Source organism: Argopecten irradians, chromosome 2, assembly GCF_041381155.1.
Source record: "Argopecten irradians isolate NY chromosome 2, Ai_NY, whole genome shotgun sequence".
Lineage (NCBI taxonomy): Eukaryota > Metazoa > Mollusca > Bivalvia > Pectinida > Pectinidae > Argopecten > Argopecten irradians.
In genome coordinates this window covers 17,958,267-17,985,962 of record NC_091135.1, presented here as the reverse complement: position 1 = coordinate 17,985,962, position 27,696 = coordinate 17,958,267, and the positions used below count along the sequence as shown (strand labels likewise).

The window sequence follows — 27,696 nt, the reverse complement described above, 5'->3', positions numbered from 1 at the left end:
TAAGTAGGGTGGCTAATGGTTCATTTTTGTGGCTTATACTGATAATAAAAACGGTGGAGGTAAGAAGAGTGGCTTGTGTTCATTTTGGTGGCTTATACTGATTACAAGAGCCCATGGGCCTTAACTGTCATCTAATATTTGATACAAATTAGTTATGTAATTTACTTTTGTCTTTTGTTCATGAAATATGAACGTACATCTAATAGATCTACATACAAAATTTCACTAAGCTTGGTAAATATTTACCCACATAACTGTGTTCACAAGGTTTAACTATTATCATTGCAAAGGGCAATAACTCCGTATATAAGTTAGAGTCGAATCAAGCTTATTTTCAAACTTGTTTGAATTTTTTCCAATATTAGTCTAAATAGAAAGTTTCATCAAGCTCGGTGCAAATTTATTCAAGTTATCATGTTCATAAGATTCAATAATTATTATTGCAAAGGGCAATATCTCCGTAAGTTACAATCGAATCAGTTTGACTTTGAATTTGGACTTGTCCAAGATCTATCCAATGTTAACTCGGTTTATATTTACTAAATATATCGCGTTCACAAGGTCCTATAGTAATTATTAATGCGAGGAGCGTAAATGACCGTTGAATCATACTGATTTTCGAACTCGACCGAGATAGTTGCAATGTAAGTCTACATACAAAGTTGCATGAAGCTCGGTTTAAATTTACTTAAGTTATCGCGTTCACAAGGTCCAATAATAATTTTTAGTGCAAAGGGCAATAACTCCGTAAATTACTGTCGAATCATGCTGATTTTTGAACTAGTCCGATATCTTTACAACGTTAGTCTAAATACAAAGTGTCATAAAGCTTGGTTTATATTTACCACACTAATCGCGTTCACAAAGTCCAATAAAAATTATTAGCTCAAGTGCAAATTGCAATTACTCCGTAAATAACCGTTGAATCATGCAGATTTTCGACCTCGTCCGAGATCTGTCCAATGTAAGTCTACACACAAAGTTGCATAAAGCTCGGTTTATATTTACTTAAGTTATCGCGTTCATAAGGTCCGATAATAATTTTTAGTGCAAAGGGCAATAACTTCGTAAATCACTGTCGAATCATGCTGATTTTCAAACTCATCCGATATCTTTTATAATGTTAGTCTACATACGAAGTTTCATGAAGCTGAGTGCATATTTGTTAAGTTATCGTATTCACATGGTTCAATTATAGTTATTAGTGCAAAGGGCAATAACTGTATAAATTATCGTCAGATCAAGCTGATTTTCGAACTCGTTCGGGACATTTCTAATGTTTAGTCTTCATACGAAGTTTCATTAAGCTCGGTTCATATTTACGCAAGTTATCGTGTTCACAATGTTCAGTAGTTATTATTGCAAAGAGTAATATCTCCGTAAGTTACAATCAAATCAGGTTGACTTTGAATTCGGACTTGTCCAAGATCTATCCAATGTTAACTCTGTTTATATTTACTAAAGATATCGCGTTCACAAGGTCCTATAGTAATTATTAGTGCGAAGGGCAATTACTCCGTAAATAACCGTTGTATCATACTGATTTTTACGCAAGTTATCGCGTTCACAAGGTCCAATAGTAATTATTAGTGCAAATTGCAATACCTGTTGAATCCTGCTGATTTTCGAACTCGTCTGAGATCTTTCCAATATTAGTCTACATACAACGTTCCATTAAGTTCGATTGATATTTACTAAAGTTATCGCGTTTACAAGGTCCAATAGTAATTATTAGTGCAAAGGACAATAACTCAATAAATCACTGTCGAATCATGTTGATTTTCAAGTCGTCCGAGATCTTTCCAATGTTAGTCTACATACAAAGTTTCATTAAGCTCGGTTAATATTTACTAAAGTTAACGCGTTCACAAGGAAATGTTGACGGACGTCGCACGACTGACGACGCACGACTGACGACGCACGACGAATGACAAAAGACTATCGCAATCGGTCAGCATGAACTATGGTTAGGTGACCTAATAAAAACGGTGGAGGCAAGTAGGGTGGTTAATAGGAAGTTAACTTTAGTGGCTTATACTGAAAAACGGTGGAGGTAAGAAGGGTGGCTAATAGTTGACTTTAGGGATACTTACAATAAGCGCTATACGTATACTGGTACGGAGACGTATTTGATTTGATCGATCATTATTGATATAGCACTATAAAAAGGGCAACAGTTCCACTATACAAGAAGACACAACATGAATATACCGCAGTCTCCCAAAACATGCACCTCGCACAACATACACGCAACACACTGTATACATGGGAGGCCGTCCTTATATGACCATAGCTGTTAATAGGACGTTAATTAATCAAACAAACAAAATGATCGATCATTATACGTCATGTTTACCATCGGTTCTATAAAAACCTTTACTTCCTACATCTTTTGAGGGTGGTTTTCGACACAGTGTTACAAATATATAAGGATGCCCGTATAGCTATAGAGCAAAAGGCCTGTCGAGCGGTCAAAAGCCACGTGTTTTTAACATTTGATACTTTTACTCACGCATGTACTTTTACTCACGCATGTACTTTTACTCACGCATGTACAAATGCGACGTTTCGACCCGAATTGCTATCTTGTTGTTGATTTAATTTTCGAATTTAAAAATAGAAAGAAAAGGATTTTACACAATTGATGGTAAAATTAAAAACCAAAATGCCCAGGGGGCCTGTATCGCTCACCTGGTTTGTAATGCCAAGTCCTGTTGTGAATACAGGTTCATTGTTTCTTTTCTGAAGGAATTTGAATATTTACCTCTAATTCCACTATTAGGCCCCGCCCCTCCTGCCCCCGGGGGGTCAGAGCCAGAATTTATACATGTTCTGTTCCCCTTCCCCCAAGGAGGTTTGTGGCCAAATTTGGTTACAATCCATGCAGAACTCTATGACTAGTAGCGATTTAAAGGAAATGTTGACGGACGGACGAACGGACGGACGACGGACGCCGCGCCATGACTTAAGCTCACCGGCCCTTCGGGCCAGGTGAGCTAATAATGAATGATCCCAGTCAAATAGTCTCCTTATCCGTATGCGTATACATATACTGCTTATTATAAATATCCCTTTTGGTGGCTTATACTGATAATGAATACTGATAAAAACGATGGAGGTAAGTATAGTAAGTCATGGTTCACTTTGGTGGCTTATGCCGAACAAATTGTAACCAAACTAATATTTCGAATGAGTACGAAGAAGCTGCACGTGTTGAAACAGACACGGTTTTTACAAACGCATAAAAGTAATATAAACGCATTTTCATCATGTTTATAATAAACATAAAATATTTCAATATATATCTATCATTGCATTGACAAAACTGTAAAGGTGTTGCTTTAAAGAAATCTAATGATTCTCTCTGAACATTAACAAATTTGACATAAACACCATTTTATCAGTTTCTTTGTCACAATGTTTAAGGAGCCTTCCTTATTCCATTCCTGATATTTGTTGTCTTTGGGGGCGTTCCTATCTTGATGTTGGAGATGGTACTTGGACAGTACACGAGCCTTTCAGGATTCAAGGCATGGGATATCTGTCCCGTGTTCAAAGGTAACATCTACATTTATCTAATAGGATTTTCGTTTTGTTCTTTAAAACATACTCTTAAGTACAAAGGAATCTTCATGTAACCATTAAAGGGACAATTCAGTCTAAGGGAACATTAAAATTTGTTCATATAACAGAAAAACCCAGTTCTAATGGAAATTAGATCAGTCGGTTTTACTGTGATATGCCAGAAAAGCCCATGGTGGTGAAATGCGTGTGAAATGTTCAAACTCGCTCGCTGTCCGCCATTACACATTGTGGTCGAACATCTTGTATGCCGAACCATGTCCCTTGTTGTAGAGTAATGCTACTTTTGTCTAGAATTGCTCAAACCGCTCTGACAGTAGTGTGTTTACCTTATTAGGTGAATTGTCTTGCCTAAAAAACATTTTAGCACCTCCACAGTGGTTATGTTGTCCATTTGTTTAACGTGCGTGACTTTGGCTCGGATATGGGTACAACGTACATATTGTACCTGCTTAATCGCATTGATCAACGATTTGCAATTACTACGGTATCAATTAAAATACTAAACAATGACGTGGAATTTGTCAATATTTTATGTTGTATGTTCCATAATAAATGTAGAACAATGCATTTATGCCATATTTTGTTTCTTGTTTCTGTAAAATGATCAGCCTGAGTGAATTGTCCCTTCAAAGCTATCACAGTTACAAATGTATAGTTTCTTAATACAATCATTAAATGTTGCATTCCAGGAATAGGAATTTCCAACTTCATCACATGTACTCTCGGCAATACTTATTACATCATGGTGTTAGCATGGGCTGCCTATTACTTCGTTTTGAGTCTAACATCGGTACTTCCTTGGTCCAACTGCAATAACGATTGGAACACACCAAGGTATTTTACTCAAAATAATAATCATAATCTTAATAAACGATAGCGAGCATTTCAGGTGATTCAAATGTCTTTCTAACATTGATTTATCATTATATTAGGGCATCCAGTTGACCCTTGACGTTTAGTAAATTCAGGAGTAAAATAACCATTTTCCATTAATAGGAAGAGTCAAAACATATCACATACAGACATATTATTCAAATCCAATAATCACATCAGGGGTCGACTTGATATCCTGTTTACTATGGGTTTGTCAGTGTTGGTATATGACATATACACTTGCTTTTATAATTTTATATACTTTCGATAATGCTTTTATGTTTGTGTGGATAAATCTAGCATCTAAGTATTTAACATGTACTGTTTGAAGCATAATCAAAATTAAATATTCATTTTCTATCAGGTGTGTTCCCTACAATATGATTTTCAACACAACATCCAACAACTCGCATCAGGAAGACGCGGGTGTTAGTAGTCCTAAGCCTGTTGATCCGGCAATAGAGTTTTGGGAGTAAGATTGTTCACAATACATATCTTGATTATACTATAGCAACTGTTAATGTTTCATTTTACACTATCATGCGAAAACGTGTAGACACTATAAAATATCGAGTACGTTTAATTAAGAAGAAGAATTAAATTATAATCTAAACATAAATAAAACTATTATGAAAGAGTTTCCGAGAAATAAATATGTGTTGGATTCATTAACAGTATTTCAATATCTATGTCGTTTCAGGTAACGAGTTTTGCAAAAGTCTACAGACATTACAGAGGGAAAACTATCGTGAAAGAGTTTCCAAGAAATAAATATGTGTTGCATTCAATAACAGTATTTCAATAACCATATCGTTTCAGGCGGGGTGTTTTGCAAAAGTCTTCGGACATTACAAAGGGAGGCGGTATTGTATGGCAACTTGCTCTTTCCTTGTTGATCGTCTGGATTATCGTCTACTTCTGTGTCTGGAGAGGTGTCAAGTGGACGGGGAAGGTAGGTTCTGAAACACGTTAACATGTATCACACATATATATCCCTAGACTTTAGTCTACTTAACGTTTTGGAGAGGTGTCCAATGGACGGGGAATAAGAAGGTAAGATTTGAAACAAGCAAGTAAGGTATATTACACATATTTCCATATGTTTTAGTTCAATTAACTTTTTAATAGTCAATGGAGCCATAATAACATAACAAATTCAGGTAAAATATTACTTATTATTGCCACACTCATAATGTTTTTACCTTAAAATAATTATTGAATCAGATTGGAAATAACAACACTGTTCAAGAATATCATTAATTTTCAATAAAGGTTGTTTACTTCACGGCGATATTCCCTTACGTCATATTGTCCATTCTCCTGATTCGAGGGTTGACACTTGACGGAGCTAGTGATGGGGTAGCCTACTACCTGAAGCCTGACCTTTCTAGACTGGCGGATATAGAGGTATGATCGAAAGATGAAATGACGTTATTTTAATGAAAATGGTTTCAGTGCTACGCGTTTTCTGAAAATAGAATATGGTGATATCAATTCTTAATTATCATAATTCTTTCTGCCGACAGGTTTGGGTAGATGGAGGCACACAGGTGTTTTATTCATACGCCGTAGCTCTTAACATTATGGTTACACTTGGCAGTTACAACAAATTTTCAAACAACATTTACAGGTATGTAGGAAAAGAATAAAGCAAATATTGTTATTTCGTACGATTCCTAACATCAAATATTATCAACCATATGCTTCCATTTACTATAGCGTTGAGAATAGTTGACAAGGAAAGGTATCGACTTTACTTTACATCGAAGTTTATGGGTATGGTCCATTATGAATGAAAAATTCGTAATGTATGCATAGTCCAAACTCTAAGTACTATATTTATTATATATGCAGCGAGTCGAATGATTTTCATTCAGTAGAATAAGTAGAATCAGCAAAATACTTTTCCTTATATGAACTAGCTTAGCACTACACGGAATTATTAAAAAAATCATTTCTGTTTCAGTATCTATCCTGGCACACTACAGTCTGAAAACCTAAGAACGGTTTTCTGTCGTGTGTTTTACATTTCAGGGTCTATCTTGGTGTATATTTGTTTTTTTTTTCAGGGACGACAGTTCTTCAGTATCATTTTACTATTGTAGAACACCTTCTGGTATCCTGAAGGATTTAATTTCAGGGACGAAAACTTGGTATCGAGAATTATTTTGTCATTTTCCAGAGATGTTATCCTGGTATCGTGTATCAACAGCGGTACTAGTCTGATCGGCGGCTTCGCTGTATTTTCTGTTCTCGGATTCATGGCTAAACAACACAACATTCCAATAGAAGACGTGGCCAATGCAGGTGAACGTCTAATTGGTGTACATAACTATTTTGTTGTGAATATGAACCAGTTCTTAAGACTAATATGTGTATATTGTCTGTGCCTTTATTGTAATAGTAAGTTAGAAATATTAAGTAGCATCTCTCAAATAATAAATTTAAATTCCTGAAATGCCTGTAAATTTCTGATATGCTTGTATATATGACTGACGCTGCTAAGGATTTCAAAAAGAAATATATTTTAGGTAGCAATGCATAATAACGGAATCTTTTGTCTGACTAGAGGATACTACTTTCAATTAGTTCAATAGTTTTGTGTCACTGAAGAGGTTAAACGCACAAGTTAACGGAACGATAACGTTGTGATCACATGAATTAGTTATTTATTTGTACCTCAGGTCCCGGACTAGCTTTTATAACCTACCCGAACGCCGTCACACAGATGCCGATCTCCCCACTATGGTCCGCTCTCTTCTTTTTCATGGTACTGTTGTTGGGACTCGACAGTGAGGTAGGTATGTTTTGATGTAATCAATTAAAATCAAAACAAAACACACACAAAAAGGCTACATTGTCTTTCTCCATTTACATAAAGACATGCATCCCAAAGAAGTGACGTAATGATTTATCCTATATAACATTCACATTCACTAAACGTCTCTCTCGACTGTGTGTTAGTCTTTCGAACTAACGCACCATTGGAAGCTAGTGCACATCCGCACTCGGGTATTTTCGTCGAACCAATCAGATTCGAGATGAACGGGGCTTGCTACCGAGAAATTTATGACGCCCGCTAGCGGAGCCTAATACCGAACGCGCCGCCTACATGCATACGACAACTCACTGAAATGACGCTGTCACGGTTTTCTGAGCTAGATAAAATGACATGAAGTGTCTTCGGGAGAAAAATGACCGTTTCCTATTGCCAAAAGAACTGTAGAAGCATCTGTTGGGTTTTTGGAGGCAAGAGGTAAAAGCTTGAATTGGATATGATTGACAGTTGTCAAAATTGCTTCTACGATGTCAACAGCTTACTGTAGATATTTTATACTATATTTGAGAGAAGACGATAATTAATGTGACGAAATGGTCACATTGAAATATGGACTGCAAATATATTTTCAGCGTACTCACACGAAGTCAAACGAAATGTTCAAGGCAGTCCTCGTCCAGTTGACGAAAGAAGAGGAAAGATTGTAATAGGCGTTTCGCTGGAGGACTTGCAAAAACCTTTACAATATAGCATTTGTTACAAGTACATCAGATGGCTTCAGGAAAAAGGTGATGTTTGAATACCATGTTTTGTTACGGATGCTAAAAATTGAAAAAGGACACTTCATCCTCGGCCAAGGGTATGTGGGTATGTCGTCAGTAAAAAGATCGAACCACAGAGGTGACGGCATCCATTTCGTTGATAACAAACAACAGAGGATTTATGACAAACCAGGTACGTTTATTACAGAAATAAGTAAATCAACACGGTTGACCAGCTATAGAAATTGTAGTCTTTTCATTTCCAGGTTTGTTTGTTCGTTTGATTTAATAAACGTCATATTAAGGGCCATTGTCATGTAAGGGCGGCCTGACATGTATGTGTTCTGTTGAGTGTATGAAGTGTGGGAGACTGCGGTATTCGTGTTGTCTGCTTGTAGAGTGGAACTATAGCCCTTTTGATATTGTTATATCACTGAAGCATGCCGCATAAGACAAATTCATTTTTGTACAACGATAGATAATTTCAAGCTGTACCATATTCTCAATTGACAGTATTTTATGAAAAGTTGGTTTGGTTTCTTCTTGCATTTAATATTGACATTCTAAAACTAATTTTGGTGTAGGTTGTTGACAAGAATTTTTTTTACAGAAAATCCCTACTGTCCGGTGGCATCATTTAAGAATCAGTTTGGAAAACTGCATCCTGAAAACAGCAACATCTGGTAGAAAATTAAGTAACATTTTGATGAGAATGAAAGTGTGTGGTATGAAAACATTGCAAGTGGAAAGAATGAGTCTGGTCACAAGAACAAAAATTCCGTATAGTCATACAGTTATCTGATGATAAGTAACGCCGAATATACCGGATATTTAGACATTGCCGAACCACAAAAAAGTATGAAAATGTGTACATCCACAGCCAATAGTCACAGCATTGTAAGTTTAACTCATCCTGCCTCTCTTCCTCCTGCTAGTCAAATCTCTTTGTGTTATTTGTTTTACACAATTTACTCTGCCTAGCTAAACTGGGTCTAAAATAGTCATGCTTCCACTAATAACTTTTTTTCTCCGAGGACTACTATTAAAATCAATATTTCAATATGCGTCTTAACAATTACTTTGTAAAAACGGTTAAAATAATTAATGAAACTTGCTATATTATTTTGAAACATGAATTGTTATGTTTTTTGTTTGATGGGGCACGGTACTCGAATTCATACAGCATATTACATGAAGCAGCTAATGGTTTGTTTGTTTGTTTGATTAATTAACGTCTTTTTAACAGCCAGGGTCATGACTGGACGGCCTCCCATGTATGCGGTGTGTTGCGTGCATGCGTGCGAGGTGCGTGTTTTGGGAGACTGCGGTATATTTGTGTTGTGTCTTCTTGTATAGAGGAACTGTTGCTCTTTTTATAGTGTTATATCAGTAAAGCATGCCGTTCAAGACACCAAACAACACACCCCACTCGGTCACATGCTGACAATGGGCGAACAAGTCGTCCCACTCCCGTTATGCTGAGCGCTAACCAAGAGTAGAAACCTACACAGTGACAATCTTACAAGACACAAGTAATTCTGAAAAAACTTCTCAAACCAAATGGGAATTGATTTTTGACTATGATCAGGACATATCGGAATGGATAAATGATATTGATTTTAATATAATAAGAAATAATGAATTACAATTGGTCCAATATATATAGCATTAAACATAACTGTATAACAACGAATCTTTATGCTACAAAATTGGCATTGTAAACGATCCATATTGCGTTTTTCAGATATATTGGTTAAGTTTATTATATACGAGTCGGTATCAGAAATTGTCCCATTTGACTCCTTTTGACCCCGCACCTAAGGCTCCTGGGGGTCAGTAAACAACCCCCTCCCCAGGTTGAAACGAGAGACCCCAGGGTCATATAATTCACAATTTTATGTTAAGGACCTTAAGACCTTTCTATCTATGAAGAGTATTTGATTCCACCACATCTGTGAGTGGAGAAGAAGAATTTTTAAATTTTAGTCAATTTTACCCCCTTTTGGCCCCTCCCACAGCCACCTGGGTGGGATGAAGACCATATAATTCCAATTTTGATTGGCCTTATGCCTTAGAATTTTTGTGCAAAATTTCATGGAAATTGCTTTAGCAGTTTTGGAGAAGAAGTCGAAAATGTAAATTGTTTACGGACATACGACAGAAGACGCACGACGGACGACGACGGACAAAAGGCGATTAGAAAAGGTCACTTATGATACTTCGTCTCAAATGACCTATAAACGCAATGGAATGTTTAAACATGTATATGGTAACAAAACAGACTATATCGTTTAGTTTTGCTTTCTATATGTTTAAATACTTATGTTAAAAGCCTTCAAATAATTGAAACAAACATTGCTGCTGACTAACTTATTAGTGTAAGTTATATTTATGATCATACTCTGCCTTTCAAGAAAATTGTAAAATAAACCATGATGGTAACAAGACAGATGACATAAAGTAACAGTACGGAAATGTGTTTTTATTTCAATATATTTATACAAGAGTTAAATACCTTAAACCATATATGTTTGTGGCTGTAATCTGATGTCAGTGTTGTTGAAAGTACCTTTATTTCGAGAGGATTGCTGATAACAAACAATTAATTGATATATTAAGCCTGATAGTAACAGGAGAGGTATATCTTGGTAACAGCACAAAAAATGTTTTCTTTAATAATCATTCTTTTCAATGAAAGAACTTTTATTCAAATGCAAGTTTATGAGGTGTTTTGGCATAAAAAGTTAATTATAACTATTTGTAATTTTTTATGAGCACATACCATGCAAATACTCACTGTGGTGTACTTGATCTGGAGAGGACACTTCAAGATGGAGGCCGGTTCAGAACGAAAAAGGTAGGTGTCAGTTACAAAGCGAGGTTTCTTCCGAAATAAGTAGCCGATTTTTTCATAGCATGGCTAGAGATTGAGAGAATGTGACAAGGAACACGCACATTTATTCATCTGGATCCATAATTACGTTTTATGGTTGTATTACTGCTCAGAAGTAGGCGTTAGTTGAGATTTAAAAATCGAAGCGTAACAATCATTGTAAACATGCAATTTTCGGACGTTTTGGTGCTTATATGCCGAATGTTTCATCACATATATCACAACATGGCGTTTCTTCTTCATTCTATCAAAGCTCATGTGGTCAACTCATTGATAAGTTATCGATGTAAAAACAATTTCACATTGACATGGAGTGGACCCTGAAAATTTACGATCTTTTAATTACGGTGTGGACTCGAAATTTTGGGTACGGAGTATACTTTATGGAGTGGACACATTTAGATACGGAGTTGACGATTGTAATCCCAAGAGGCACATGGAAAGCCACAGACAGGAAGCATGTTAAAGTGTCCGAACTGTGACAAAATATTACTATGGCCGATAGCAGAGACGTGTCCATCGCTTAATGAAATATCCATGTCGACACTGCGATAAGCAGCACAGGTGGGCCCCTAGACTTTGAAGACATATTTCGAAAGAACACCCTATCCCATGATTATTATCTACATATTTGGGTGGAACATTTGCAGGACAGAAGTTTTTTATTAGTGAAATATAGCTAGTCCTTTACTATTCTTTTTGACATCAGGTCACTTTGATGACTGTCTGTACATATAATTTATGTTTTTATTTGATTTTCAGAGTTTACGTTACGTCACAATTAATAATGGATCATAATGACATATTTTAGCATGGCTTTGAAATATTTTATTGCTTTATAGTCTAACGAAGTATTTTCAAGAGTTTTTCATGTCTCAAAAAGAAAAAGCTTTTTTTCTTGTACCAAGTTGCTGTTGTTAAAAAATCTTAATCACATATGTACATGTATGTTAATTTACTTGATAAAGAAACCAAGTTGTTTCACAAATGAAATTATTTATTCTTTCATAGTATCGATCAACACTGAGTATTTTTTTTAATATCATGTCTTTGCGAGTCTTTGCGATTTGGACATAACTACAACCAGTCACTGTCTTTAAGAGTCCACGTCTAACATCTGAAAGGATTTTGGTGTCGTTGGCTCGGTGAAAATCCCAAACTAAAAAGCGGTTTTCGGGAAGGTTCATCTGGCTTGCTCACGTTTCCTTCTCTTCGTTACCTCGCACCTCTTGACCTTTCTACTGCATCGAACTCGTGGTCCCTACAAACATCAATTATTAATAAATACAATGATTGTTAAACGAAAGTAATTTAATACAACTGATATGAATATCATACCGTACACATGAATGGATGTAATCATTATCGATTACAATTTTAATAATCCACTCCGTATCCAAATGTATCCTCTCCATATCCAAAAAGTATACTCCGTGTCCAAAATTTCGAGTCCACGATTAAAAGGTCGTTAATTTTCAGGGTCCACTCCATGTCAATGCGAAATTGTTTTAACATAAACAAGTAATTAATGAGTTGACCGAATTAATTGTGCTTCGGCAGAATTAAGTAGAAACGCCATTTTGTGATATAAGTGATGAAACATTAAACGGTATATAAGCATCAAAACATCCAACAATCGCATGTTTTCAATGATTGTTACGCTTTGATTTTTAAATCGCAACTCACGCCCACTTCTGAGCAGTGATAAAACCATAAAACGTAATGATGGATCAAGAGGAATGGATGTGCGTGTTCCTTGTCAAATTTTCTCAAAATTTAGCTATGCTATGGAAAAATCGGCTACTTATATCTGCAGAAACTCACTTTGTAACCGACACTTACCTTTTTCGTTCTGAACCGGTCCCATCTTGAAATATCCACTTCAGATCGGGTACACCACAGAGATACTATACTATATAAGAAGTTATAGCACGGAAACTCATTCATTTTAGTGTTACCAAATTTTCAGTTTAGGCTGTCTATGGTTAAGCAAAACTTCTTTCATTCTGCACATTGATCTCCTCCTCAGTCTTGGTTTTGTTAAAAACACATTCAAGTTTTACACAGGAATGTTCTTCTATTTCAGATTTGACATGTCATACAGTGCCACTGAAAAGCAGAAACGGTACCGCTAAGATGGGATGATGATCTTTAGAAAAGAAGTGAATATTTGAACCAAGAGGCACAAGGGCCATAATGGTCATCTTTCAACATTAGCATCAGCCGTATAGGTAATTAATTAAAAATGGTGTCATGGTGGCCATCTTGGATTTTGGAACAACCCCATGTCAGGAACACATCAGGAAAGTTTCAACAAAATTCAACTGGTATCATTTGAAAATAATTTCAAATGTTTTCAAGATGGCCTGTATAGAATAATACTCCCCAGAGAACAAGATTCTGTAGATACAGCTGTTATAATGTGAAGCACTACTCGTACTGATATGACTACAAAACACTGGGTTCCTAACCATTCTCTGTCCACGTGACCCGTTGACAAAGTAATTGGAGTATGAGCAATACACCAATCTGACAGGCTGAAATTGAAATAATTGACAATATTCCACTGAATAATGAGAGCACAGATGAGTTTAGTCTTGATACCTCAGATGATGGAGGTCTTGTGAAAATAGAAAAATGCACCTCTCAGATGCAGAATATGCAAACCAAGGGAAAACAGATGGTACCGGTGGTACTGACACTTGTCAACAGGAAACAACATTTACATTGGACAAAGTTAACATTAGATCACATGTGGTATTGTTATATGATCAAGTTACGTATCCTGGAAAAGTCTTAGCAACAAACGTCTCTGAACAGGAACTCTTTATGGAGTGTATGAAACATATCGCGGGAGAAAAGACATTTGGCCTCGTAAGGAAGATCAGTGGTGGTATATGTTTTTGTATGTGATATCTGACCGACTGAAGATTGGAAAGTCCAAAATGTACATTATCTTGTCGAACTAAACTGAAAAGAAACAAAAATGTGAAACATTTCTGACACTTGATGACTTCCATATCATATATTGTTGTAATCTACATAATGTGCATTGGAAACAAGGAATTATCTTTAAAGTTACTACTCCCAATTCATTTGTAGTTCAAACTTGCTGTATATAGTTCATGCATAATACATTTTAAGTGAAATTGAAGCGAAAGTCCACACTGTTACCAAACATCGACCACTTCCCCTTCTTTTATATCTAACTTCTAGAAGTGTTGCATGGTTATTGAAAATGATTGAATTTCATATGCTACAAAAGCTGTATAATGAAATTAAACTAGAAGTATGTCAGTATGACATGAAAAGCCGCTGCGACAACAAATTTTGATTGCTAATTAATCTTAAAAAATTTCTACCACAATAGGCGGTGTTATTCAACTCTCAGGGTACCAAATAAACGATGCAGCTGTTGATTAACAATTTGTTTATACCACATGTGGTATAAACTCAGTACACAATCTGATTGGCTGACACGATGAACTTTGACCGAACTACGTCTTTCTCAGTGTCGTGTCATCATTTGTCAACGTCATCAATAATCGAATGACGTCTTGCTATGCTGTGATCGCTGCTTGGCGCCAAAACTGCTGTTGGATAGCGTACTTATCTTCGTCGTATTTTTATCGGCTATGAGGAAATAATTGTGGTAGAAACAGGTCACACGACTCGTGGTTGTTGGATATGGAATTTATTCCACACTCGTAAGTTATTTTTTTTAAAGTTACAAAAGACACTCGCTAAAGCTCGTATCTTTTGTAACTTTTGAAAAATACCTCACTCGTGTGGAACAAATTCCATATCCAACAACCACTCGTTGTGTAACCTCTATCTATCCTACAGATACGATGCTACGAAACACGTGTGTTTAGTACCCCGCAACTGTTTGTGTTTGTTATTTCTGTCATTTAGTTCAAGTTAATTCACGGTGATTTATTTTAATTATTAAGAATTAGGAATCGTGGACAGTGATCATATTTAACTTAAGATTATTTTTGGCCAAATCGCCGATATAAGTTTCCATGTACAATATTTTCACTTCAAACCTGCAAGGGCAACGTTTTAGGGTTCATACGACTTGCCATTTTTGAAATGAATCGGCAAAGATATTCGTCATTGATGCACATTGTTTCTGCCGTCGTGGATTCTAATTCAATACAGTTATTACCTTAAACATCTACTTAATGCATTTACAGTTTCAAATATGTTTATTTGTGAAAGTAACGTACCTGAAGTTCACGAGAAGTTTTTAAAGGCAGTTTTTTTTGCTATAAAAATTGAAAGTATTTTTGAGTTATACCATTGTAGATTATGTGTTTAGGAATTTACTTTTTAAGTGTTTGTTCATTAAAGCAAATATAATGAATTTTCATTGTTTCTCTTTTCAAAAAGAAACAATTTCTGAAAAATGACCCATAATCAAATATTAAGAGACAGGATCATGTAAGGATGGTCTCCCCTGTATGTGGTGTCTTGTGCAAGTTAAGTGAGAGGTATGTATTCTGAGAGACTGTGTTATATTTGTGTTGTGTCTTCTTGTATAATGAAACTCTTACCCTTTTATAGTGCTTTATCTTAACGAAAGGGATACAACTCTCCATATTTTATGGGAATGTAGAGAAGTATCTCTTTTTGACCAGTCTCGTTTTAAAGCAAAACATAAATCTATACCAAAATTGATAATGCAATTACTTTGTTTATTAAACAATATATTTATTAAACCAGATGTTTACATCACAGCGATCTGAGAATTAGGTACAGATTATATAATCATGAACTCATCAGAGTGCCCTAAGGCCATTTCTAGACGTTTAAGAGGTCTAGATTAAAAAAACGATAAAAGTCATACTTTACATGGTACTATATACGAGAAGGGTGGCAAGCCTTAGACTCCAAATTTCTAGCTCGTGTACCTTAAGCGGATATAAAAACATATTTCTAGTACATCGTCATAAAAAAGCTTACTACCGTTGGAATGAGCGATAATTTTCCTTTCAAAATCTTCCTATACATCTATACAAAGTGCCCTCATAAAGGCGATATAAGCCCCATTATGACAAACATCTTGAAGCCATCTAATTAAAATACTGGAAATGTTTTTTATAGCCACAAAAGGTAGGAGGGCTAGAAATTTGGAGTCTAAGGCTTTCCACCCTTCTCGTATATCGTAAACTTTCTTAGGATCCGGTCTTTAAAGATGCAATAGCTATGCAGACAAATTTTATGACGCGCGCTAGCATCTGGCATCTAAATTGACGATAGATGGCATAGGAAGAAAGTTTAATGCTTATATTTACATTATCAACTAATTAACTAAAAGTCTCTGAATTAATGAATTACAATTGTTTAAGAAAGACTAGAGAAACCGTTTCTCATTGACAATATTCTCCACAAGATAGGACAGCCATTTTGATGGAGATCATTTGACGTTGCCGTGTTAACATTAAATACGTTATATTGATCACGTTTTCGGTGTCTGTGTCAAAGACTTCAGGTTGGGATGGTTAGTTTATATAGTAAAGGTGAAAGGTTAATGCATATATGCTTGCATATTTCTGCAGTGAACTATGGTCAATTCTCAGTATTGACATATGGCAAAGTGTTCCCCTACCTCAATGTATCTCTCTGTTTGTTATTATCCAGTATCATGAAAAAATGTTAACTGTTAAAGATTTCTTAAAATTAGGTTTTGAAAAAAAAATCCTTCTTGTGTGAATGTTGATATTATGTTTTAATATCATTATGCATTTTTGAAACTCTTTGAAGAATAAAAAGAATTGTACTGATTGTAACAACCACAGTCATATAATTGTATTCGCTCATAACATCTAGGTATCGTTATAGTTTTTTATATGTTGACCAGTCACAGGCGTTCATGTTGTTATATGTAGCATGGCAACGGATCATAACGAAATTGTGTTTGGTATCACCCATCACACAATCTTATCTTTTTCGTCGAACAACATCAAAATGTCAATACAGGGCTCTATATCGTTACCATGGAAACTAATCTTTTCAGAAAAATTAGTATGAATTTTCAACAAATACAGAATGTGACGGTTATCGTGGAATTCTTATAGTCAATGCACAACTCTTCTATTGTCTGTAAAGTGTTGTGATGATCAGCCTAATAGCTACTAAGAAAATATTTAGAAACGTTCGCGGCGAGAGAAAATGGTAGGAATACGAATCAGTGCGACCCCACTTGTTTGGAGTATTGTGTTTCTTCGTGATTTAAGACAAATCGCCAATTTCAAAACACCGTTATTCAGAATATTTCGGAAAAAATGTAAAATACTTTAAATTAGTTTGATTGGAGTTTTATTAATTTCATTTATCGAGTATTTGTCGCATATGCAATATCTAGCATATATAATATATGTATTTGGACCTGAAAGATGATTGCAATACTACAAAAAGTCGTAATGACCAGCGTCTCAAATAGGAGACGCGGCAGAACACAATACTGGTTTCTGACTGTCTGCTAAGTCCTCTGAATTTCTTGTCAAGATGTCGTTTTAAGAGTGATTTGCAATATCTTTAATCCATTGTAGTTTGTTGCGATTGAGGCAATGGTTAGCTCCATAACAGACTATTTCCCACGTTTGAGACTCGGATATAGACGATTGGTGCTAATGGCACTTTACTGCTTTGTGGCCTTCCTCATTGGACTGTCTTTGACTTCAAGGGTAAGACTTACATGTGCAGTGACGAGTGCGATTCATTAATGAATCAAATTATCATGCAATGTTTTCCCGTAACAAATTATCATTTTGCTATGTGTTTCTATATCAAACCATTACCGTATCCTTTGGAATTAAGATAATTAATATAACAATAAATCTAACATACTAAAGTTATAGTTGAGCAACTATATCACAAAAAACCCAATTATTTTGTGTAGTTTAATCGACTTAACTTTAGGTTTATTCTGCTAAAGAAAATGTTAATATGCGACTTGTGAAGCGATGCATAATAAACAATTTTAATGCGATATATCTACTTTATATCTTATGATGCAGACAGTTTAATCGTTATAGCACAAGAAATACATTCAATTATATTGTTATTCTACAATAGACAATGACTAATGCTAACCATAGTTTAATAACAGGGTTGTTCTTGTTTTCTAGGGAGGGATATACATTTTCCAGCTTTTCGATTACTACTCCGCCAGTGGAATGGTGCTTCTCTGGATCATTTTCTTTGAAACGATAGCTATATCCTGGGGTTTTGGTAGGCCTAATACTCTACAACTAAATATATAGCATGTTTATTCAGAATAGAATGTGATAGTTGACCGGTACATGCAATTACATAATAAATGTAAGTGTGTTACTTTCATTTTCTCAAACAGCGTAATGATTTAACATTGCAAATAACTGCCTCAAGGATTTATTATTATTTGCACAACGACTCTTGAAGTCAATTACCTATTATAACAGAACTTTTAACGTAATGTTGATTTCTCTCCGCAGGCGCTGACAGGTTCTATGAGGCCATAGAAATAATGATTGGTTACCGGATCAACCCTTTCTTATATTTCTGCTGGAAGTACATATCGCCTTTGCTTTGTCTGGTAAGTTTCCTCTTGCTAATCAACAAAGTTGCATTTGAAACTTAATTAGAAATGATTATATAGACTATCTTTCTAATGTCAAATTATCCGTTAATTAACAATCAAACAATACTGCTTTTGAAGGACAGTGATATATGTAAATTTCAAATGATTTATTTTTTAGTACTGAATAATAAATACTATTTATAGTATTGAATATAAAGGTGTTTCGATACAGTTCGGTCTAAAAATTTCCCCTTGTTTAATTGTCTTTAAACTTTGCTCACTGAAAGATTTGTTGATAAACTGTTTATTAAGGCTTTTATTTGAAATTTGACCGAGCGTTTCTGGAAATACTGTACTCTTAATAACCCTACTTTACCGTCTGTTTTTCTAAAAACACAAATTTACACACATAGTTTCAAAGCGTGGTAATTGACTGAAATATTACAAACAACAATTTTTCCCCCTTTAATATGTAAGTTTATATGGCTATCAATGACCTCTATGTCGTTTCCACTCTTAAAAATAATTAATTGTGAATTTTTTACGCGATTGCGTATAAATGAGGCCTAAAAAGGAGTAATTTTTTAGATTTGAATTTCAACCTAAATACCTAATTTCAAATAATTGTGTCGTTTAATTTTCTTTATTTTTGTCCACATAATTAGACAGTTGTTCGAGTTACGATTAAAGAATATAAAAAAATTGACCGCGGAATTTTTGAGTAATTAACCTTTCTATACCCCTTTCACAATTATATAATTAGATCGAAATCGGGCGGTAATATTTTTATAAAGTACATCTTATATATTCAACATTATAAAGTGAAGTAGTCTAATGATATAAATTTTTGCAACTGTTGATTTTATGTCAGTATGCCACCGATTCGATGCTATACAAAGCTAAGAAATGGCACAAATAAGCCATTATTTTGCCTGGATATATCTGGAAAAACTAGAACACTGACACGTCAGAAAGGGCCCCGCTATGTGTCTGACGTGCTTAAGTGAAAAAGTAGTATTTTGACAATGAATTCTTCCGTGTTAGCTATATGTTGCTAATAAATAATTAATGTCAACATTAATTGGGAAACTGACGATGGTACATTATTATAATTCTTTGGAAAAAGTCTTCCAAGTATTTAACTTGAATCCTGATTCCAAGCTAACATTACATTAAGAGCATACAATTAACTCAAATAAATTTGACCTTGACCTTAGACTTAGTAACCTTGGCCCATGACCTTACCTTTGGACAGTCAACTCCTTGTTTAATTCTGAACAACTTTGCATCATAATGTTATAACAAAATGTTTATCAGTTAAGAGCAACAACATTGTGATTTTTTTAAATGTTAAAATCCAAGATGGCCGATTTTTTAATTTAATTTCAGCCTGAAAAATTACCAAGCAGATCTAGGATGGATGGGGAATCATCATGTAAAATATGGGGAAAATACTCCACTCCCTTCCATCATTAATGTGCAAAAGAAAAAAAACGGACAGACGGACGGACGGACAGACAGACGGACGGACGGACAGACAGACGGACGGACAACCTGATTACTATAGGGCACCCGCATCTCGATGCGGGGCCCTAATTATTATGGAAAATTCCGTGTAAAGATTCCACTTCAATTACCCTTTAGATTGTTTTAGCGGGAAAATATTTTATCAAAATCTATCTTTCCATTGTCAAGATATCGTAGCTTCAGTAGTCGTTTGAGGCAGATATTCAAGCAAAAATTTGAATTTGGCGTTAAAATTTTAGCCATGAAAAGCGTCTACGTGACAACGATCGAAGTTCAACTTGACCACAAAAATGTCAATAAGATCGATGTCATCATACACAACTGTATGTCTTTGTATGTTTTTGAGGAGATATCTGCATATCTAATACATGTAAATATATATTTATTATCCGAAGTAAACTAAAACAGAGTTTTGGATCCTCAAGATTACCTGTACTCGAAGTGTACGCCTCAGAAAAAAACCTCTTATTCTGAATCCTCGATCTACTTTTAGCTGATTACTGTAGATAGGAAAATAATTAGTCTATGCCTTCATGTACATGTTTAGTTTCTATATCACAGATATAATACTGTTGCTGACACTAGCTTTTACATGTGCTTTTTCGTAAGATAGTATTTGATCAACTGAATCAGAGTACTTCCATGCATTTTCTCAAAACAGGAAATACACTCAACATCTAAATAATACATTAGCTTAGTTATGTCTTATCGTACATGTATACAGTAAAGGGAGTCTTGTTTCCCGAACTGTAAGTGCTTATTGAAAATGGTATTAGCTTAACATGATACATGTAGACATCTACATACGCAATATTCATGAAATATGCTGGCTTATACAAATTGAACGAAAAGCAGGGGTGGGACGATTGAGAGATGAAAATATTTCTGTATCTGTAGTATTATACTAGAGGATTGGTCGGCAAAATTGGAATATTTTGATTTCATTATGCATCTTCCTTAAAACATATACATGTATATTAAGTGTCAAATATTCACAGTTTAAAGAAGATGAACAGAAAATACTTTTATCACTTGATTGTTATGAGCTACGTAATTTGCTTCTCAAAAGATACATGTAGCTTCATGTTTTATTAGCCTAGCCAAATTAAAACCTACACCAACCGTACAAACTTTGATTTTCACCCGGTATCAAGCTTTTGGCAAACCAAACTAAGTACAATATCGACAAATACGCCGTTTATCGACTATACTATCCTATTTTTAACGTTAAAATGTAAGATATCGTTAGACGGATAACATAAAGATCGCTATTCTTCATAATCTTAGTTACAAAAGAGTTTTCATGTGCAGTTTCGAATGCATTCATTGACCCGAAGAGGTCCGAGCGAACGGCGCATTCGATCACTGTTCGGAAGATCCTTAAATACTCAATAAGATATTTCAGTATCAAGTATGTTTGTTTGATATATAAGATTGTCATCATATTGATTAATTTTACGTTATACTCATACACGTTTCTTTCCAACAGGGACTATTTCTATCGCAGATTATAATGTTCCGACCTATCAAGTATAACAGGACATACGAGTACCCTGGTTGGGCCCAGGGCTGTGGTCTAATGCTCTCTCTCTCCTCCATGCTGTGTATCCCATCCTATGCTTTCTATAAGCTGGTTACTGCCAACGGATCACTTGTTCAGGTAGGGTTTGTGAGTGTGTTAGTTTCAGTTATATTATTTTCTTATATCATAATGAGGAAAAACGGTATAAAGCTAGTATATCAATAATCCGAAATAAAAGGCCAAAATAAATTCAAAGTAAAATCAAAATCATTTCTATGGAATATATATTCAGCCACTATAGGGCCTTCTTCAGTCCGAAATAACACTAACACAACGTGTTCGTCTACATGTTTGTTTACATCTATTGTGTCTTTTCTTATAGACATCAGAATAGTGCGGCTATTCAAACCGATTAATCAAAATGATCAAATTATATATATGAAGCGATGTTATTATTTTTTATTTATTAATTTAAAATACGTCGATATTGCAAAGTGAAATCAAGCATTTAATTGACTTGTTTATTTGGTATTATATTGAACACCATAAAGTGATGGAAGAAGCTGTGAAAATCATTCAAACGGACACACATGTGTAATGCCTTAAAAACATTAATTACAACGCATACTTTATACACTGTAAAATTATTATTTCATGCTTTATGTATGATATATGGAACTGCAAAAATCACTTTATAATTCCTAACAACACTATAGAAATATAAATATAAATTGTAGACAACATGGCTACATGGTCTGACTCATGTACTGATTTCACGGCACATTTATATAATAATATGCCTTATAAGTTAAATTAAAAAAAAATAAAAGTAACAATAGGCCCAAACTGTCATTTGTTTATTGAGTAGAAAAACATCATTTGGTACAATTAGTCGTTTAAAGATGTTTAATTTGATCCCTGTGACCTTGAATGAAAGCCAGGGTCATTAATTGTGGTTACAGCCCCAATAGCAGGTCAGGCCAGGTTTGGTTTATTACGGTTTGTTTGTTTGATTAATTAACGTCCTATAAACAACCAGGGTAATTCAAGGACGGTCTCCCATACATGCGGTGTGTAGCTTGTATGTAGTGCAAGATGAGTGGTTTGGGAGACTGCGGTATGTTCGTGTTGTGTCTTCTTTAAGGTAGAACTGCTGCCCCTTTTATAGTGTTATATGACTGGAGCTGACGATACCAAAAGATAAAGATCATAAATTTAGTCGTATTTTACGATCATGCAATAGCGGCAGCAGGTATGATTTTTACGCCCTACCTGCAGGGCTATGGTTGATTATAGAACTCAGATTTAATGGATAATGAAATGCACCGAGATCATTAATTCCTCGATTTATTATACAATTATATATCTATATACATAATTTTCTTTTTGATTAAACTTACGTCCTATTAGCAGCAAACATCATTTTCTCAGCGACCAAATACTCTAATAGCGATTCAATCAACCCACTATTTTCAGCCTTTGGTCAGTCGGAAATTTGTACTAAAGATATTTTTTTACTTTAGTGTTTGTATAATTTTATCCTTTCAATGCCATCCCAAATTCATTAAACAAAACAGTTTTTTTTTAAATTCAGCGTGTTTCGGTTTTGCAGAGATGGCGGAATGTGACTAAACCCATCCTGAAGAAGCATCAGATCCATCCTAGCTGGGGCGTGGCCGCCAAAACCGATGCTAGTCAGTAAAACCGTAGAATATTTCAGTTGTACGTAAATACAATCGCACCCCAAGTCATCGAATAAAAAAATTCCATAATCTTAAAATAGATCTACTGTTGTCAAAAATTTGCGCTTGCTTTCAAGCACTTGTGAGACATTGACGCAGCCCATGTTAGTTACGCTTAGCAACCGCCAGTCTACGAGTAAAATGGACACATTTTTTATAGAGAAATTGGCCAAAGAGCCAAAGGCTGAGAAGGAGGAAGATAACTGGAAAAAAGAATGAAAAGAAAGAGCAAATATGAAGCTAAAACAAAAAACGAAACAAAACGAGTAAGAACATTTCAGACAGCATAGACGGAAGAGTTCCCGTGGGTTGAATTTGAAAGTCACAACGAAAAAACTTATATGTTTTGTTCGGTTTGCCAAAATCAACCTACCATTGTCGATACTACCGCTGCCTTTTTCAAAGGTTCGTCTTATTATTGTAAAGAAATCAATTCTAAGGATTTCGAACTACATGGCAGACTGTACACCAAATAGCCTTTCATCAAAGTGAGGTTGCTGGATTATTCGTAAAGAGTAAGAGTAAACTTTCAATTTGTTCAAATGTCTGGAGAAAAATACCTCAGCTCTAAGTGGCCATTCATTGGATAATCTCAAAGTTACGGCGGAAATTAGTGCAGCAAAACAGATATTTTCAGCAGATTCTCAACGGCCTAGTGCTTCACGAGGAATGAGCTCCTTTGGATATTGTGGTATTATCAACCTCGCTAGCGTTGGGATGTCTTTGATTCCTTTAATAGTCGACCAGCATAGCGACCTCCTCCAAGCCAGTACCATTAAGAGCAAGGACCTTGATTTACTACTCAATTTGTTTCGGTACCATTCAGGACAACATTGATAAATGGTCCGAAATAGGTTGTTGTGATAAGGTGTTTACATGGTTAACAGGTGTTAAATTACCGTTTAATTCTCCTGTGTATCCGTTTCACATCCCAAATTTAAAACATTCTGAGAAAAAATCTAGTTTTGATTGATTCCGAGATTAAATCATTGCTTTCTTTAAACGCTATTGAAATAACTAACTCGCCTATTTGTATATCCCCTATTCATGTTGTTCCAAAGAAATATAGATCTTCGTGAGTTAAATTCTCGCCTTATTACTCCGAATTTCCAAATAGAATAAAATGCACTAATTTTAGAGTATATATGTCAGTTTAAAAAAGATATATCCCTGACTGTTGTTTTATTATGGTGTTGAAATATTGATTTTTTTTAGAAAATTCTTCTGGCTAAATTTCAGCCTATAAAATGGTTTTTTGTCGTATTTCATTTCCGGAGGGCCTGTATTGCTCACATGTTTTTTTTTAGTAATTATGAAAAAGACCCTAAGAATTAGAAAAACTGACCCCTAAATTTGTTCAATTTTGAATCCCAACCATATAGTGCTATAGATACCATACAAATATGCTATCCAATAATAGTTTCAGAGAGGAAGTAATTTATATGAAAAAAGTAGCCTAATTGACCTTTTTGACCCCGCGCCTCAGGGGGGCGTTTGATCAGCCCTATCATTTGTACAATTTCGAATCCCTACCATATAAGGATGCTACCATTGCGTTATGGGTGCTATCCCATGCTTAGTTGCGCAGAGAAGAAGTTGTTTATATGGTAAAAGCCAAATTAATCCCTTTTGACCCCGCCACTCAGCCCCCGTTGGGGTCAGTCCCATCATTTGAACAATTTTGAATCCCCACACTATAAGGATACTAACATTTCATTTGGAGTGCTATCCCATGTCTACTTGCAGAGAAGAAGTCTTTTAAATGGAAATAGCCAAATTGACCTCGCCCCTCAGGCCCCCATGGGGTCAGCACCATCATTTGTATAATTTTCAGTTAGTAGCCCATAAGGATGCTACCAGTCAAATTTTGTTGAAATCTATCCAGCGGTTATGGAGAAGAGGTCGATTGTTGACGGACGACGGACACCACGTTTTTAAAAAAGGGTTAAAAGTGTGGGCAAAATCGATAACATGCCAAATATGTCGAGCAAACCCAACATCCTGAAGTTTGATCCTGACTAAAAATGATATTTTTTGCTTGATAATCAATTTGTAGAAAAAATAGTTAGAAAATATCATTAAAAATGGATATAAAATAAAGAATGAAGTACCTTTTATCAACAAAAATAATTAGAAAATAAGAAATATGATAAAAAGGAGGGCAAAAAGGGTCCCCTTGCCATATACCCGAAGTATTTATAAACAAGGGATCCCAGAGGGATCTTGGCGCCCACCTAAGAACGATCTTTGTCTGACAAAGGAAAGAGGGATCTTTTCTCTGCTTTTCAAGCTTTTACTACATATTACTACACATGAAATTTCAAAAAGATCCTTTGACTGCTTTCTGAGATATATAACAGTAACAAACTTCAATTATCAAAATCCTAGATGGCTACCTGTTGGCCATCTTGTTCACCGATCGGTCCTAAAATGCAATATGCACAACTAGACCCCTAGAAGAACCTGCACATACAATTTGAGACAGATCCCTTCAGTACATTCTTAGACATAGCGGGAAAAAACTTCAAATGTCAAAATCCAAGATGGCGTCTTGTCGGCCATCTTGTCCACTGATCGGTACCAAAATGCAATATGCATAACCAGGGACCTAGGGGAACCTGCACATGAAATTTGAGACAGATCCCTTCAGTTCTTTCTAAGAAATAGTTGTAATAAGCTTCAACTAAGATGGCGTCCTGTCGGCCATCTTGTTCACCGATGGGTCTGAAAATGCAAATTCCCCAATATGCACAACTAGACCCCTAGGGGAACCTGCACATGTAATTTGATACAGATCCCTTGAGTACTTTCTGAGAAATAGTGGTAACAAGCTTCAACTATCAAAATCCAAGATGGCGGCCTGTCGGCCATCTTGTTAATCAATCGGTCTGAAAATGCAATATGCACAACTAGACCCCTAGGGAAATCTGCACATGCAATTTGAGACAGATCCCTTCAGTACTTTCTGAGAAATAGCTGTAACATAGTTCAATTGTCAAAATCCAAGACGGCGGCCTGTCGGCCATCTTGTTCATTGATTGGTACCAAAATGCAATATGCACACCTAGGCCCCTATGGGAACCTGCACATGCAATTTGAGACAGATCCCTTCAGTACTTTCTAAGAAATAGCGGTTAACAAACTTCAATTGTCAAAATCCAAGATGGCTGCCTGTCGGCCATCTTGTTAACCGATTGGTCCCAAAATACAATATGCACAACTAGGCCCCTAGGGGAACTTACATGTGAAATTTGAGAAAGATCCCTTCAGTACATTCTGACTAATAGCGGTAACAAATTTTAACAATCAAAATTCAAGATGGCTGCCTGTCGGCCATTTTGTTGCCCGATTGGTCCCAAAATACAATATGCACAACAAGGGCCCTAGGGGAACCTACATATAAAATTTGAGAAACATCCCTTCAGTACTTTCTGAAAAATAGCGGTAACAAGAATTATTAACGGACGGAAGGACCACGGACAAAAAGCGATTTGAATAGCCATCATTATAGGCCTTTATGCTTTTCCATAATTATAGAATAGATTAAAAAAAACACATCTACCTAGATATTAAACACAAAAATTTGAAAAAAAATCGGAGCGTGGGCGGATTTCGCAACCCCACCTTTGGTTACATTCCATGCAGAACTCTATGACTAGTAACGATTCAAAGGAAAGGTTGACCGACAGACTGACGCCGTGCCATGATATAAGCTCACCGTCCCTTAGGGCCAGGTAAGCTAAATTGACGAACAGATTAAGCAAGGAACAGTTGTCTATGTATGCTGATTCCCAGGTGACTTATCATTGGGCCACGTCAAATATATCTCTATACAATAGACTTTGTATAAACTTAAGTGTTCCTGCTGTGATTTTCGCCGAACAAGAAGATTCAACACTGTTTGCCGATTTCTTATGTAACATTGCTTCAACTTTAGAGAGACCAACGTCTATATTAAGGAGCAATTGTGTTGTCATTACATGTTTGTATATATGTTAAGTAATTATCACCAATCAACAGAGATCTATCTACTTCTAAAATCCTCCTTTGTTAAACCAGGGACAAAACGCCCCGTGCAACGTACACCTGTCATGCAATGTGCATAATTTTACAAACTCTTTCGTGAATGGTTTGTTTGTTTGTTTGTTTGATTAATTAACGTCCTATTAACAGCCATGGTCATGTAAGGACGGCCTCCCATGTATGCGGTGTGCTGCGTGTATGTTGTGCGAGGTGCGTGTTTCGGGGGACTGCGGTATATTCATGTTGTGTCTTCTTGTATAGTGGAACTGTTGCCCTTTTTATAGTGCTATATCACTGGAGCATGCCGCCGAAGACACCAAGCAACACACCCCACCCGGTCACATTATACTGACAACGGGCGAACCAGTCGTCCCACTCCCTTTTTGCTGAGCGCTAAGCAGGAGCAGAAACTACCACTTTTATA

The 27,696-nt window shown here is 35.7% G+C and overlaps 1 protein-coding gene across 1 annotated transcript; it reads left to right on the top strand.

Annotated features, from left to right (window-relative positions):
- The first annotated feature begins 4,838 nt into the window (after window positions 1–4,838).
- LOC138316475 (sodium- and chloride-dependent GABA transporter 3-like) lies at window positions 4,839–23,287 on the top strand. The gene is made up of 11 exons (XM_069258168.1): window positions 4,839–4,930; window positions 5,278–5,410; window positions 5,731–5,865; window positions 5,985–6,088; window positions 6,641–6,765; window positions 7,143–7,255; window positions 17,449–17,583; window positions 18,028–18,130; window positions 18,373–18,473; window positions 21,475–21,645; window positions 23,120–23,287. Exons 1-11 carry the CDS (start codon window positions 4,839–4,841, stop codon window positions 23,207–23,209), a joined length of 1,302 nt encoding a protein of 433 aa, XP_069114269.1. The 3' UTR covers window positions 23,210–23,287.
- Window positions 23,288–27,696: the final 4,409 nt, after the last annotated feature.